Below are 14,818 nucleotides of genomic sequence, written 5' to 3'. Positions count from 1 at the left end.
TGGAAGCAGCAGTCAGGACATTAGACGACGTGTAGCATTGGGAAAGTCAACCGCGAAGGAACTGTTTCAAGTGCTGAGGAGCAAGGATGTCTCCTTGAGGACTAAGGTGCTCCTGACATAAGCCATGATATTTCCAATTGCCTGGTATGCATGTGAGAGCTGGACAATGAATAAGGAAGACCGAAGAAGAGTTGATGCTTTTGAGTTGTGGTGCTGGCGAAGAACACTGAAAGTACCATGGACTGCTAAAAGAATTAACAGATCTGTACTGGAAGAAGTGCACCCACAATGCTCCTTGGAAGCGATAATGGCCAGAATTCGTCTCACCTATTTTGTCATGTTGTCAGAAGGAACCGGAGAAGGATGTCATGCTTGGTAGGGTGGAGGGTTGACGAAAGAGGAGGAGGCCCTCAACAAGATGGATTGACCTGGTGGCTGCGATGATGGGCTCAAGTATAGCAGGGATTGTGGGGCTGGCGCGGGATCAGGCCGTGTTTCGTTCTGCTGTGCATGGGGTCGCTATGAGTTGGAAATGACTTGACGGCACTTAACAGCAACAACAACATGCCTGTCTGATTCAAAATGGCCAATACCAGTCCATTTCATCTCACTAATGCTGGGTATATCAATGGTTATGCATTCCTTTGCATTTTTGACAACTTCCAATTTTCCTAGATTCATACTTGTTACATTCCATGTTCCAATTATTACTGGATGTTTGCAGCTGTTTCTTCTCATTTTGAGTCATGTTCCATCAGCAAATGAAGGTCCAAAAGTTTTACTCCATTTACTACATTAAGGTTGACCCTCCTTTCAGGACGCAGACATTCCCCATTCATATTCTGAGTGCCTTTCAATCTGAGAGGCTCATCTTCTGGCAGTGTATCAGATAAGGTTTCACAGCTATTCATAAAGTTTCCCAGTAATATATCAGACAGTGTTCCACTGTGATTCATAAGGTTTTCCGTAGCCAATTGTTTCAGAAGTGGATGGCCCCATCTGTCTTCTCAGTATGTCTTAGTCTGGAAGCTCTGCTGGACTCATGTGGCATTAAGAGAAACACAAATAAAACAGTAACACACCATCTCACTGCAGTAATAATAGCAAAGTTCAACAAGACAGAAAACAATAAGTGCTGGCGAGGGTGTGGAGATGTATGAACTCTCATACACTGCAGGTGGGACTGTAAAATGGTACAATCACTGTGGCAAATAGTATGGCACTTCCTTAAAAAGTTGAAAACAGAAATACCATTTGATCCAGCAATTCTACTTTTAGGAACATATCTTAAAGAGATGAGATGTGGGATATGAATAGACATATGCATACCCATATTGACTGCAGCACCATTTATAATAGCAAAGAGATGGAAACAACCTAGGTGTCCATCAACAGATGAGTGATAATCAAACTATGGTAAATACACACAATGGAATGCTATGCAACATTAAAGAATAATGGAGAATCAGCAAAGTACCTCATAATGTGGATGAACTTGGAGGACATTTTGCTGAGTGAAATAAGTCATTCACAGAAGGACAAATATTGTATGAGTCCGTTATTATAAAAAGCAAAGGAAAAGTCTACACAGGAAGGAAATTTTATCTATTGGTTGCTGGGGTGGAAGGGGAGGGGACAAGAAGGAAAATAGGTAGCTAAATAAAAGACAGGTTTGAGATGGGTAAAGGGAAAAGCAATATTAAAAAAAACAAAAAAGATAACCACCAGTATTTAGAATTATAGAAGCCATCAATGAATTGCAGTAGTTACAATTACACACTTATGTATATCCAATAATTGTCAATGGGTCCACCATGGGTCAACTGACAAATCCACTTAGAAACATGGCATTTACAAGCAAAATGTTCATAAATAACTATGAAGCAAGCACTCCTGGTCATCTCCTTAATAATTTCTTCTGATTTTTATTTCAAAAGAAAAAAACCTGATTTGACATTATTTATTTAATTCTAATGACAGTATACAATAAATGAATATAGCCAACTCATAATTAGAGCAAGGAGCTCTGGTAGCATAGTGCCTAAGGCACTTGCCTGCTAACCAGATGGCTGGTGGTTCAACCCCACCAGCCACTCCTCGGGAGGAAGGTTAGGCAATCCTACTTCCGTAATGATAACTGCCTCGGAAACCCAAGGAGGGGTCGCTAGGAGTCGGGGCCGACTCGATGGCAAATAACAACAACAACAACAATTAGAGCAAAGAGTTATGAGGTAAAATAAAATTTTATCTATTTCCCTTAAATTTTTCTAGCTTTCAGATCACCAGCCAAAACTCAAATGATTTTATACTGCTTTTTCCAATTAATCAAATATATTATCTTAGGTCAACATTGCATGTTTCTCTCACAGTGCAGATGCATAAAAATTAAAGGGATGAGGCCTCCAATTGAGCTGTACCACACCTTGTCCTAGTTTTCCAAGACACTGGCACATAGATGAGCACAGAGAGATTTAAAAATATTTACACAATAATACTAACAAGATTTGAAATAATGAAGTTACACATTAACCTAAAATTTAAGGAATTATTTTATTATTATATGCAAATAATTGCTCAACCTCACTATGTAATTAAGACAAATATAATTCTTCCTTCTTAAACAGCATCCCTTAGGCTCCATCTGCCTTTCTGACTCATTTTCACCTTCAGGCATGATCAAACATCCATTTTAATCTAATTTCACGAGTGTAAACATGCTGCGAAAAGGGACGGGAATAGATTTGTTCTTTACTGTCACTGCTACCTAGAAAGAGCTCTGATATTTTGATCCGAATATATATTGAGATTAAACTGATACAGATATCTCAATATAAATTGAAGGAAAAAAGTCCCTGTGGGGGGAGTGAAGGCTCTAACATGTAGAGTGTCTCCAGAACAATATTAAAATATCTTTGAAATTCTTCCTAGTTTTCTCTGCCATAAGAAGCAGTTATCTAAATAATCTGTACCCCTGGGTGTTGATACAGTGGATAAAATGCTTGGCTCTTAACCAGAAGATCAGGGGTTCAAACTCACTAGACACTTTACAGGAGAAAGATGTGGCAGTGTGCTTTCAAAAAGATTTCAACCTTGGAAACCCTGGGGCAGTTCTACTCTGTCCTATAGGGTTACTATGAGTCACAGTCAACTCAGTAGCAATGGGCAATTAGTTTTCTTTTCTTTTTTTGGGAGGTGGGGGAGAGATAGTGTTGGTGGGTGAGGTGCAATCAGTTAAAGCACTGAGCTGTTAACCTAAAGGTTGTGGGTTCAAGTCCATTCAGAAGAAAGGCCTGGTGATCTAGCTCTACATATGAAAAATCTGTCATCGAAACCATATAGAGCACAATTCTACTGTGATACACATGAGATTGTCATGAACTGTAGTTGACTCAACAGCAAATTGGTCTACTTGTAGCTAAAGAATTAGTTCTGGTGGTGCAGAGGATAAGGCATTTGGTTGCTAACCAAAAGTTTGGCAGTTTGAACTCACCAGCCACTTTGCAGGAGAAAGATGACACAACCTGCTTCCATAAAGATTTACAGTCTTGGGAACCCTATGGGGTAGTTCTGCTCTGTTCTATTGTTCCCCTAGGAGTCAGAATCGACTCAATGGCATTGAGTTTTGTTCTGATTTATTGTGGTAAAGAATCAGCAAGAAACATGCTCTATAAGAGCCATGTTTAATAAAACAACTATTTAACACACTAATTCTCTAATGCTTAGGAGAGATGGAAAACAGTAATCATGGCCAGTGAGCTTAGTCTAAGAAATCTGGGTCTTCCACTTAACTATATTAATATATAATTATATAATATATAATTAATATTATAATAGATAATTATATTAATATATAATTAATATATCTCTGTATATTCTCATTTGAAAATGAAAATATCAAACTACTAAAACAAAACTATGTTCATTCATCTCTAGCTTCTAAACATTAACAAAAATTAGAAGTCTTTCCCCATTACACATTTATCTCACATTCGCTTCAAAAGAATAAAAGATTTTTTACAATATGTTGTTGTTGTTGTTGTTGTTATGTGCCGTCAAGTCAAACCTGACTCATGGCGACCTCTCCTTGGGTTTCCGAGGCAGTATCACTACGGAAGTAGGATTGCCCAACCTTCCTTCCGAGGAGTGGCTGGTGGGGTTGAACTGCCAGCCATCTGGTTAGCAGGCAAGTGTCTTAGCCACTATGCTACCAGAGCTCCTTCCTACAAAGTCTATATTCTACCCTACTTTCTTCTACGTGCAGAAGTTCTCCCAAACATTTCCATGCTATCTTGCTAAATGCTGCTGCTTCTGGCTAAATAATAACAATAATAAAATTTCTAAAATTTGTTTTGTTTGAGAAGTACTTTACATGCATGTTTTTATTTAACCTTTTACAATAACTATGAAGTTCTTTGTTATGTGCCATCGAGTCGGACCCGACTCATAGGGATCCTTCCTTGGGTTTCTGAGGCAGTATCACTCTGGAAGTAGATTGCCCAAACTTCCTTCCAAGGAGTCGCTGGTGGGTTTGAACCGCCAGGCTTCTGGTTAGCAGCCAAGTAAGAGTTCATATTTAAGCTGCATTTTACAGATGGGAAAATTGATATAGAGATTAAGTGACTTGCACAAGTCACACAGCTAGTAAGTGCCAAAGCCAAGGTCAAACCCAGGTTTGCTAGTTGTAGAGCCCTATCCCTTAACTACAAATCTCCACAGTGCCAGTAGAAAGAGCTAGAAGAACTCTAAGAATAACTGGGTCTTTCATTTTACAAAAAAAACCCCATGAAATTCCCTAACTCTATGTGACCATATATATCATAGCATTTAATTCTCCTTTGGTCTCCAGACTAATTTCCCTGATTCTCCATTTAACTCTCAGACTATTTTGCTCTTTAATTCACATCTTAAATACCAGTGTTCATTAGGAATGCATCCTGTAAACCTTCCTCCCTGGTGCTATTCCAGTGCTTGGCAATCTTATGAAAGTAATGCCCAAACTGATAAATTTATCCCCATCATTACTGCTTCTCCTTCTCCATCTGAATGAACTTATGTACTCCCATTCTTTCAATTATCTCCAATGTACCTGTGATTTATATCTAACCTAAGCTTGTTCTAAAATTCAGAAATCCCCATTTCCTTCTCGATTTCCCATAGAACTTCTATACTCACCAGTGTCCAAAATCTTACTCATTCTTCCATGTTAACTTTGTTTTTTCAAGCCCTGCAAGCCTTAGCACCATCTAATTTCATTCAACTCAAACATCAGTTTTGCCCCAATTTGATACATTTTGTCACAGTCCACATCCAGTCCATCCTAAAGCCAGTTAATTTTCCTAAAATCTGCTCCTTTCTAAGGGTCACTATCCTAATTAAGATACTCGTCTTCTTGCATGTGAAATACTACAATTGCCATCTAATTGGTTTCGCAGACTCAGGCTCTCCCTACCAGCAATCTCAGCCTAACAATCAGAGCTGTTATTTTAAGAGAGAGATGATAATTTCTGCCCAAATCCCACTTCTCCTACTAACTTTGTTGTTATTGTAAGGCACCATTCAGTTGGATTGTGCTCACAGCTGGATCCTACATAGGGTAAACCTTATACAAGAGAACAAAACACTGCCTAATCCTGCACCCCCTCACAACTATTCTCATGCCCTAACGACCTCAAAGTAAAAGTCAGCTTATGGAAATGACTCTGAGGATCCTTCAAAAGCTGAACAGGTCTAGTTGCCAAATTTTCCTCCATTCACCACTCCAGTCATTCTGAAATACTTGCTATTTTCTCTTGGCCTTATGTTACTATTCTGTTTTAAATAACTTCCTCAAACAAATTGCCTTTTGAAATCCTCTGCATCTTTACATACATATCCTATTAACACCATTAACAGATTGTTCTGAACCTCCTAAAAACAGAATTTTTAGATAGTGTTTTTTCCCAGGCTCCTCATTTCTCTCTTTACCATAAACCAGACTAACCTGATGACAAAGATAAGACTATTTATTACTCAGGTCTTCTGATGACCAGTCTCACAACAACTTCTCTAAAGATGAACAGCAAGTAGTAATCAAATCTCTAAAGTTTTCTCACAAATTTTTATCTAATTGTGAAAATAAACATGTGTTAAATAATAGTTACCTAAATGTACATGTTAATACTATAAGAAATTCCCACATAAAGAGTTAAAGACATGACATAGCAATCATCCAGACCTACGCTTTCTCTTACTGTAATCTCTTATGTCCATATTCAATTTTTTCATATTGAATAAATTCATGAAGCAAAGCAGCAATAATCAAATCATCCTATATAATTTTATGGCTTTGTAATATCTGTGTACTTGTCCCAGTGGACTGAGATAATTTTCATTTGACCCAATGCCAAGTAATGTTAATGTGGGAGAGGTATTTTATCAAATAGTATAATTAGAGGAAGTGGTCTACTTTCTTACTTATGTAAATAAATGAAGTAATAGAAAAAGGTGCTGAAATTTTGGCCAATTTAAGAACTCTGACTTTGAAACTGAATTTAAAGCTGAAAGAGAATTAATCAAAACTAGTGAACATTTAATGAAGTTTTAAGTGCTTTAATTTAATGTGTTCAATGCTTTTTTAATATGTTTTAATTTTCAGCTATTCTCTTGGCATGGCATGTAATACAAACATAACATGAGAAAGAACTTTTAAAGAGGCCAAAAAAAATGAATCACTTCCACAAACAGAAGAATGTTAGTGGCCCATTTTCTTAATGTCCTGAACATACACAGCTATAATTTAAAGATCACATCAAGGCAAAAATCCAGAAGGTTCAACACCTTGGACTTGAGTACCAACCTCCGCTGCTCTTCCCCATGGTCCCCTGAGGGGACAGTGAGGCATTCATCCATGTGTCCATGCAGCAGTCGGAGAACATCACCACCAATTAGATACCCTGGAAGGAGGAAAAGTCATTTATTATTATAGTCAGAGGTCATCAGGTCCCATCTCCTATTTTCAGAGACAGAGAGAGACACAGAAATCTAGTGAGGCTTATGTCACTTGTTAAAGTTACTGAGATAGATGGTATCAGATGCATCTGAGCCTTGCACTCCTGAGCCCCACAGTCAGTAATGTTCCTACCAGAACACATGACCTCAGCGGCCATAAAGTCTTCAGTTAAAAATATAAAAATGCATGGGCTCAGATATGAATATGCCAAAGTTAGAATAGGTAGGGTCAAATCTGAGCCTATGAATTTTTAAGTGTAATGGAGGATTTTATAGAATAAGGAGTCCCGGGTGGTACTAATGGTGAACATGCTGGCTGCAAACCAAAAGGTGGGAGGTTGGAATCCACCCAGGGGCACCTCTGAAGAAAGGACTGGTGATCTACTTTTGAAAAATCACTGACTGAAAACCCAATGGAGTTCTACTCTGACACACATGAGGTTGCCATGAGTCAGAATCAACTCAATGACAACTATTCTAATTTAGAATAATCAGAATAAATGCAAATATTTGCTCTGAAAATCCTGCTGTCTAAATATTGCTGTGATGCAGTAACAAGGTACCAACTTCAGAAGATGAGAAATCCTGGCATTAGTCTGACTGAGGGGAGGAATATTCTGAGGTCAAAAATTTGTAGAAAAAAACTTCTAGGAAGTGAACACAAAGCACACATAACTAAGCTAAAGATGAGAACAGTATAAAAATAAGGAAAGATAAATCTTAATGCAATGTCACTTTTAAATAGCAATTTAAAGGAGATTTTAAATGTCACATTTCTGTAATACAGAATATTTTGATGCAAACAAACCTTAATTAACCATCAGCTCATTATCACAATTCCAAAAATGACTGTCAACTTCACATCAAGGAAGGGTGCTGTAATTGGAGTGGAGATTTTACCTTGGGCAGCTTCACTTCCTGAGCTGATTGGGGCCACGCTCCAGAGGGTCTGCTGGAAGGCAGCATCCACATGCAAGCTGCCATTGCCGTAGGACAAGTGCTGTATGAGAAGTAAAATGAGGCATCACTTCAGTGTCTGATAAATCTTAATTCAGAGGTGCTGTAGACACTCAAACTTAACATCACTAAGTTGGAAATGTCCATAAAAAATATGTTTCAACACTGTCATTTGACTTAAAGTCAAATGGCACTTAGAGTCCATTTAAGTATTTTTCAGCTTCAAGTATTTTTGGTTACTAACTTAAACCATTAATCAAAAAATAAAACATACAAACAAATAAACTAAAATTAATTTATTTACAGACTGTTTTAAGACTTCTGGAAGATGGGCACTTCTAACTTAAAATTATAATTAAGTTTTCTGTATGTCACACTGGGTAGTTTCTTCACAATGAAATCTACGGCATCAAAGTCTTAATTTTATGTGATCCTTTAGGAACTTCTATCTGCAAATTGGTACAACAGGGATTATTAGGTACTGTTACATACACTCTGACTTATATTGTTGTTGTTGTTGTCATGGGACATCAAGTCAGACGCAACTCATAGCGACCCCTCCTTGGGTTTCCGAGGCAGTATCACTACGAGAGTAGATTGCCCAACCTTCCTTCCAAGGAGTGGCTAGTGGGTTTGAACCGCCAGCCTCCTGGATAGCAGTCAAGTGCCTTAGGCACTACACTACCAGAGCTCCCACTCTGACTCATAGTAACCTTATATATCACAAAATGAACAGCTGCCTGGTCTTGTGCCATCCTCATAACTGTTGCTATGTTTGAGCCTATTGCTGCATTTCATCTCACTGAGAGTCTCCCTCTTTTCTGCTGAACCTCTACTTTACTAAGCATGCTATCCTTCCCTAGTGATTGGTCTCATCTCACTATCCTCACTTCTAAAGGTGCATTCTGGCTCTACTTCTTCCAAGACAGATCTGTTCATTCTTCTGGAATGCCATGGTATATTCAACATTCTTCACAACAGCACAATTCAAATGCATCAATTTTTCTCTGATCTTCCTTTATCATTGTCTAGCTTTAACATGTATATTAAGCATGAAAACACCCCACCTTGGGTCAGATGTACTTTAGTCCTTCATAGTGACATCTATGCTTTTCAACACTTGAAATACGTCTTCCACAGCAGATTTGTTCAATGCAATATGTTGTTTGATTTCTTGACTGCTGTTTCCATGATCATTGCTTGTTGATCTAAGAAGAATGAAATCATTGACTTCAATTTCTTTGTCATTACTCCATGATGTTGTTCATTGATTCAATTGTAAGGATTTTCTTCCTTTTTTTAGGTTCATATATAATCCATACTAAAGATTGTAGGCTCTGATCTTTATCAGTAAGTGCTTGAAGTCCTCTTCACTTTCAACAGGTAAGATTGTGTCATCTGCATATTATAGGTTGTTAATAAGTCCTCCTCAAATCCTGACACCAAGTTCTTTTTCCAATAGCCCAGTTTTTCAGATTATTTGTCCAGTACGTAGATTGAATAAGTAAGGTGAAATAATATAGCCCTGCCACATACCTTTTCCACTTTTAAGCCACTCAGTATCCTCTTTTTCTGTTTGAACAGCTGCTTCTTGATTCATATACAGATTCTGCATGAACACAATTAAGTGTTCTAGAATTCTTTACGATGTTATCCATAATTTAATATCATCCACACAGTCAATATTACAACTTTGCTTCCTTGGCTTACTGTGAGAGTTTATGAACCGATTCATGTAAAACACTTGGCACATTGGTGGCACATCATAAATATTCAATAATGGATAGCTTGAAATGAAGGTTTTAGTTCCATGGAAGCATCTCATCACAATCAGCCCACTGTTGTTGTTGTTAGGTGCTGTCAAGTCATCTCCAACTCATAGCGACCCTGCGTACAACAAAATGAAACACTGTCCAGTCCTGTGCCAGTCTCACAATACTTGCTATGTCTGAGCCCACTGTTGTAGCCAATGTATCAATCCACATTATGTGATACTTTCACATAGTCTATAAAATACAGGTAAACATTTTTCTGATAGTCTCTGCTTTTGGCCAACATCCATCTGACATCAGCAATGATATCTCTTGTTCCATCTCCTCTTCTGAATTCAGTTTATATAATCGCCATTAGATGGCAATATTTCCCAGTAGGTATCTAAAAGCAGGCTAATAAATCTCTACAATATAAATATTAGAAATTAAATTTTCCTTCTTAAAAATATAAAATTATTAAAATAATATATTTCATATCATAAAGTCAAAATAAGAGTTATCAAATGATAACTAAAGAAAAAATTATGAACGGAACCAAATGACTGCTTACTTGATTAATCACTCTTAGGCTATCTCTAGAATTACTAACATACATAGAATAGCCATATATTTTTTTGGAGTCTTCTCAATAAATATCACCAATATTCCTGTCATGTTTCTGCAATGCTTTTCCAATACTGATGACAGCCTAGGCTTTTAAAGACTTCATTCACACTATAACTTTCCCAAGACTCTAGCCATCCTAGTTAGATGCAGGTCAGTCACAACATGAAGTAATTACCCTATATGTACTCCACAAGATTTTCACACCTGAAGATCTCTTTTACTTATATATATTATTTTCAAGTCACCCATAGGCACAGGTTTGTGCTTTGTCTCTTAATAACAAAACTGAAGAAATTTTGAATACTATAACGTGCTTGCAGATATTTTATTGGTAACTTTTTCAGTCAGTGGGTTTAACAGTTTACATATTAACTCATCGGATTCAGCAATAATTCTCTCTAACCCCTTTTGTTATCTGAACAGCTGTCTGCTTTTTCACAACCTCTTTCCACCTCAGCCTTGTCACTCTTAAGCATAAAGCCAGCCTATGTTCCTTCATGGACAAATGTGCTTCCTCAATATGCTAAATTATTTTATTATTTACTGTCTTAGTTATCTACTGTTGCTATGACAGAAATACTCCCTCAGAATGGGGCAATGGAACCCATCTTCTCTGTCAAACTGAATGGCAGCCTGGCACTCCACAATTGAATTGTTGAAGATCTGACTCTAGAAGATCATGGCTCTACCCTTCAAGACCCCAGAGGCAGTGGCCCCACCTTTTGATATCCTTGATGCCATGGCCTCACCCTTTGAGATCAAGGAAGCTCTGCTTCTGGTGCTTTTTCCAACTGATCTGCTGATCTCCAAACTACTCCAGGGTGGTCCTTTTCTTTTTTTCAGGACAACAGAGCTAGCTCTTTTGGCTTATGCTTCCCTATAGAATTCCATGAGGCAGAAAGTGTTCTCTCTTTTCTTTCTTTCTGGTAGCATAGTGCCTAAGGCATCTGACTGCTAACCACAAGGCTGGCAGTCCAAACCCACCAGCCACTCCTCTGAAGGAAGGTTGGACAATCTACTTGAGTTAGGACTGGTTTAGTTTTCATTCTAAGCTGATGGGTTTTCTGCTGTGGCAGCTGGTTAGATCCATCAGTCACAGGCTTAATCTCTTTAACAAAAGATTGTGTAGCCATGTCTCCTCAGTTTGTAAAACAGAATTTTCCAAATCATTTTTTCTTTCTCTTTTTCATTGCGCTTTGGGTGCAAACTTACAGAGCAAAATCTGTTTTGCATTCAACAATTCGTGTACATTTGCTTACCATCCCTGATCATAACTCATTCTTCTCCCCTCCCTTCCCTGTGATGTCCCCTCCCTCTGCCCTTAATTCTGCACTCCTGTCTATCCAGCTTTCCCTCCATGTGAATTCTGCTCCTCTGGTGCCCCACAGCCAATTGCTCCAACTGGTATATCTCCATAGAATAGGTGGATGGATTGCCCTGGGTTGGGTGTTCTGCATGTAAGTCTTTCTCTTTTTGGGCTAAGAGCCAATCCTTGGGAGTGAGTTCTATTCCAGTCCTGAAGGGTATTCCAGGTCATAGTCTTGGAGGTCCCACCAGATTCTATCTGACCAGTAATTCTGGTCATTACAGTCTTTTTGAATTTTGTTCCACACTTTTTCTCCCGCTCTATCCAAGATCTCCAGTTTTGATCCCTTCCTGAGTTGCTGGCATTGGTAGCTGGGCACCATCTAGTTCTTCTGGTCTTGAGGTCCATTATATCCTTGGACTAATTATTTCCAAATGCCCTTTATTTTCTTCATTCTTCTTTGCTTCAGACAAGAAGAGACCATTACCTGCATCTTAGATGGTCATTTGAAAGCTTTTAAGACCCCAGTCGCTACTCATCAAAGTAGGCTGTGGAAAAAGATTTTTATGTACTATGTTGTGCCAATTGAGCTTGGTGTCCTCAAGACTATGGTCCTGAGTTGGCAGACCCACTGATTCTCTCTTCTAAGATGTTTGGTTGTCTCTGAGGGATTATTCCAACTCTGTCTTCTGTTGCTTCTGTAATAACTGTGGTTATTCTGTATCACTAGTATCTATGGAAGATCATCTTCAGCTAAATCTATCATTGGTCAAGGGTACATTCCTGCTCACCGACCGCCATCCATCTGATCTTCTCAGTTGTCTATGCATTTATCTGTAGACTGGTGTTTGGTGTTAATGGTAATGCAGTATTTCGCATATACTAGTATTTGCTTCTGTTGTCTATAACTTATGTGTACATTTTGGTGTCTTCCCTTTCCCCAGAGTTATCATCCTGGTCACAGACTCTTTCCATACCATCCCTCACCTGACCTAAATCAACATGTGGCCCCCAACTAGTCCAAATTTTTCTCTCCCTTTCCCTCCCATCCCTGGTAACCTATAAAGTAAGTTCCCTTCCATAAGTAAACCCTTCCTTGACTTTTTACAGTAATGGGCTCATACAATATTTGTCCTTCTGTGCTTCAGTTATTTCACTCAGCATAATGTCCTCCAGATTCACCCACATTGTGAGATGATTCATCACGTATTCTTCATCATTCTTTAATGTAGCATAGTATTCCATTGTGTGCATGTACAATAATTTGGTTATCCATTCATCTGTTGATGGGCATTTAGGTTGTTTACATCTCTTTGAATCGTGCTGTGATGAAGATGGGTGTGCATATGTCTGTTTGTGTTCTGTCTCTCACCTCTTTAGTATATATTTCTAGTAATGGAATTGCTGGACCAAACTGTATGTCTATTTTCAGTATTTTAAGGAAACATCATACCATTTTCACAATGGTCATACCATTTTGCAGTCCCACCAGCAGTGTTCATATGCTGTCAAGCGTATGAACGGTGTTAACAGTTGTTAACAGTGCATTGTTACTGAGATTCAAAAAGGTTCAATAATTTGTTCAAGGTCATATAGGTAATAAATGATCTGGAACATTAACTTCTCATGGATTAAATTTGGCCCCCTAAAATATGTGTCAACATAGCTAGGCTGTGATTCCTATTATTTGTGTGGTTATCCTGTATTTTGTGCTGTATTATATATCATGACCTCTATGTGTTTATGAAGGAGCTGTGGTGGTGTAGTGGATAAGGCAATTAGCTGCTAACTAGAAGGTCAGAGGTTCAAACCTACCAGCCACTCTGTGGAAGGAAGATGGGCGATCTACTGCCATAAAGATTTTTGCCTCACAAACCCAATGGGGATCTCTATGAGCTGTAATCAATTCGATGGCAGTGGGTTTGGTTTTTTGGATGTGTTTATGAGGCAGGATTAGGTTAAGTTAAGAGCATAAGATCCAGTAAGATGGAGGAATAGACAGACAAGTGACACAGAGCCTCTTCAACAAAGAAAAGAAATATCAACTAACAGAGATACAGAAGATAATGCTCGAACCCTAAGATTTGAAAGGAACTATACAGAAGTGGTTTAGGCACCAACTAGCGGAAAAACCTGAATGAAAACAGTGAGTACAGAGATGGTCAGAGCTGCAGACTGTCAGCTACTCTGATGAGACCAATAGCCTGAATATTTCCAAGTGGTGCTGGGATATGAGAATTGACTTAAAGATCAGTCCCGGTCACCACGGGCTGCAGAGACAACTACTCTGGTGGCCTATGAGTAGGAAGGGAAACAGCATAGAGGGAGACAACCTGAGCTGAGGACTTATTGCTGTTCTGAGGGCACAGCAATTTTGGATATTTAAAATGACCAAGGGTGCAGTCATTTTGAATGTTTACAATCCGTGGCCATTTTGGATATTTAAAGTGACTGAAAAAGGCAAAGGGGACCGGAAAAGATTGAGAAGTCAGCCACAGGGATCCAGGTGAGGAGAGGGAACCCAGGCCATGCTCCACAAGCAGCGAGGCAGAAAGGCAGAGACAGGACAGAAAAGGCAAAGGGGACCAGAATAGATCAAGGAGTCAGCCACAGGGATCCAAATAAGGGTGGTTGGAGGGATCCAACAGCTAAGGGAGACAAACTTGTCTGTCAGTTTGTCCTACTGTGGTGACGTGTTGCTATGAGTCTTGAGGCTGAGCCATTGGTGTTTCAAACCCAGTGGGGTGCAAATGCCTGGCTTGAAGACTTGAGACAGACTAGAAAGAGGCCATCCATTTCTTAAAGAATTGGCCAGGGAAAATCTTATGAATAGCAGAGAAACACTGTCTGATACATTACTGTGCAACTGTATGAATAGTCCAGAAACACTGTCCAATATAGAGGAGGAAGATGAGTCACTTAGCTTAGAAAGCACTCCAAGTAGGACTGGGTAAGAGCTGCATTATCAGAGTAAAATCAGCCTTACTCACATGGATAAGGTAAACTTTCGAGACCTCCATTTGCAGATGTGGCACCACCCAAATTGAGGAGAAACAGTGGCAAACATGAATTAATAATCAGACACAGAATGGACGAAGTATGAATCTAGGAAAATTGGAAGTTGTCAAAAATGAAATGGAACACATAAAGATTGATATCCTAGGCATTAGTGAGCTGAAATGGACTGGTT

At 38.8% G+C, this 14,818-nt stretch overlaps 1 protein-coding gene across 1 annotated transcript in view; it reads right to left on the bottom strand.

Annotated features, from left to right (window-relative positions):
• RYR2 (ryanodine receptor 2) overlaps positions 1-14,818 on the bottom strand; it is a 1,099,979-nt gene that overhangs the window by 843,896 nt on the left and 241,265 nt on the right. Inside the window, exons 9-10 of the mRNA XM_007942720.1 lie at positions 7,888-7,987; positions 6,836-6,932 (exon numbers count right to left, since the gene is read on the bottom strand). Coding sequence (XP_007940911.1) covers positions 6,836-6,932; positions 7,888-7,987 — 197 coding nt within the window. The remainder of the gene's footprint in view (positions 1-6,835; positions 6,933-7,887; positions 7,988-14,818) is intronic.

The sequence above is a fragment of the Orycteropus afer genome, unplaced genomic scaffold (assembly GCF_000298275.1).
Source record: "Orycteropus afer afer isolate SDZICR_OR568_19922 unplaced genomic scaffold, OryAfe1.0 scaffold00096, whole genome shotgun sequence".
NCBI lineage: Eukaryota > Metazoa > Chordata > Mammalia > Tubulidentata > Orycteropodidae > Orycteropus > Orycteropus afer.
Note: the sequence above shows the minus strand (reverse complement) of the source record. Positions and strands in the feature narration are given on the sequence as shown.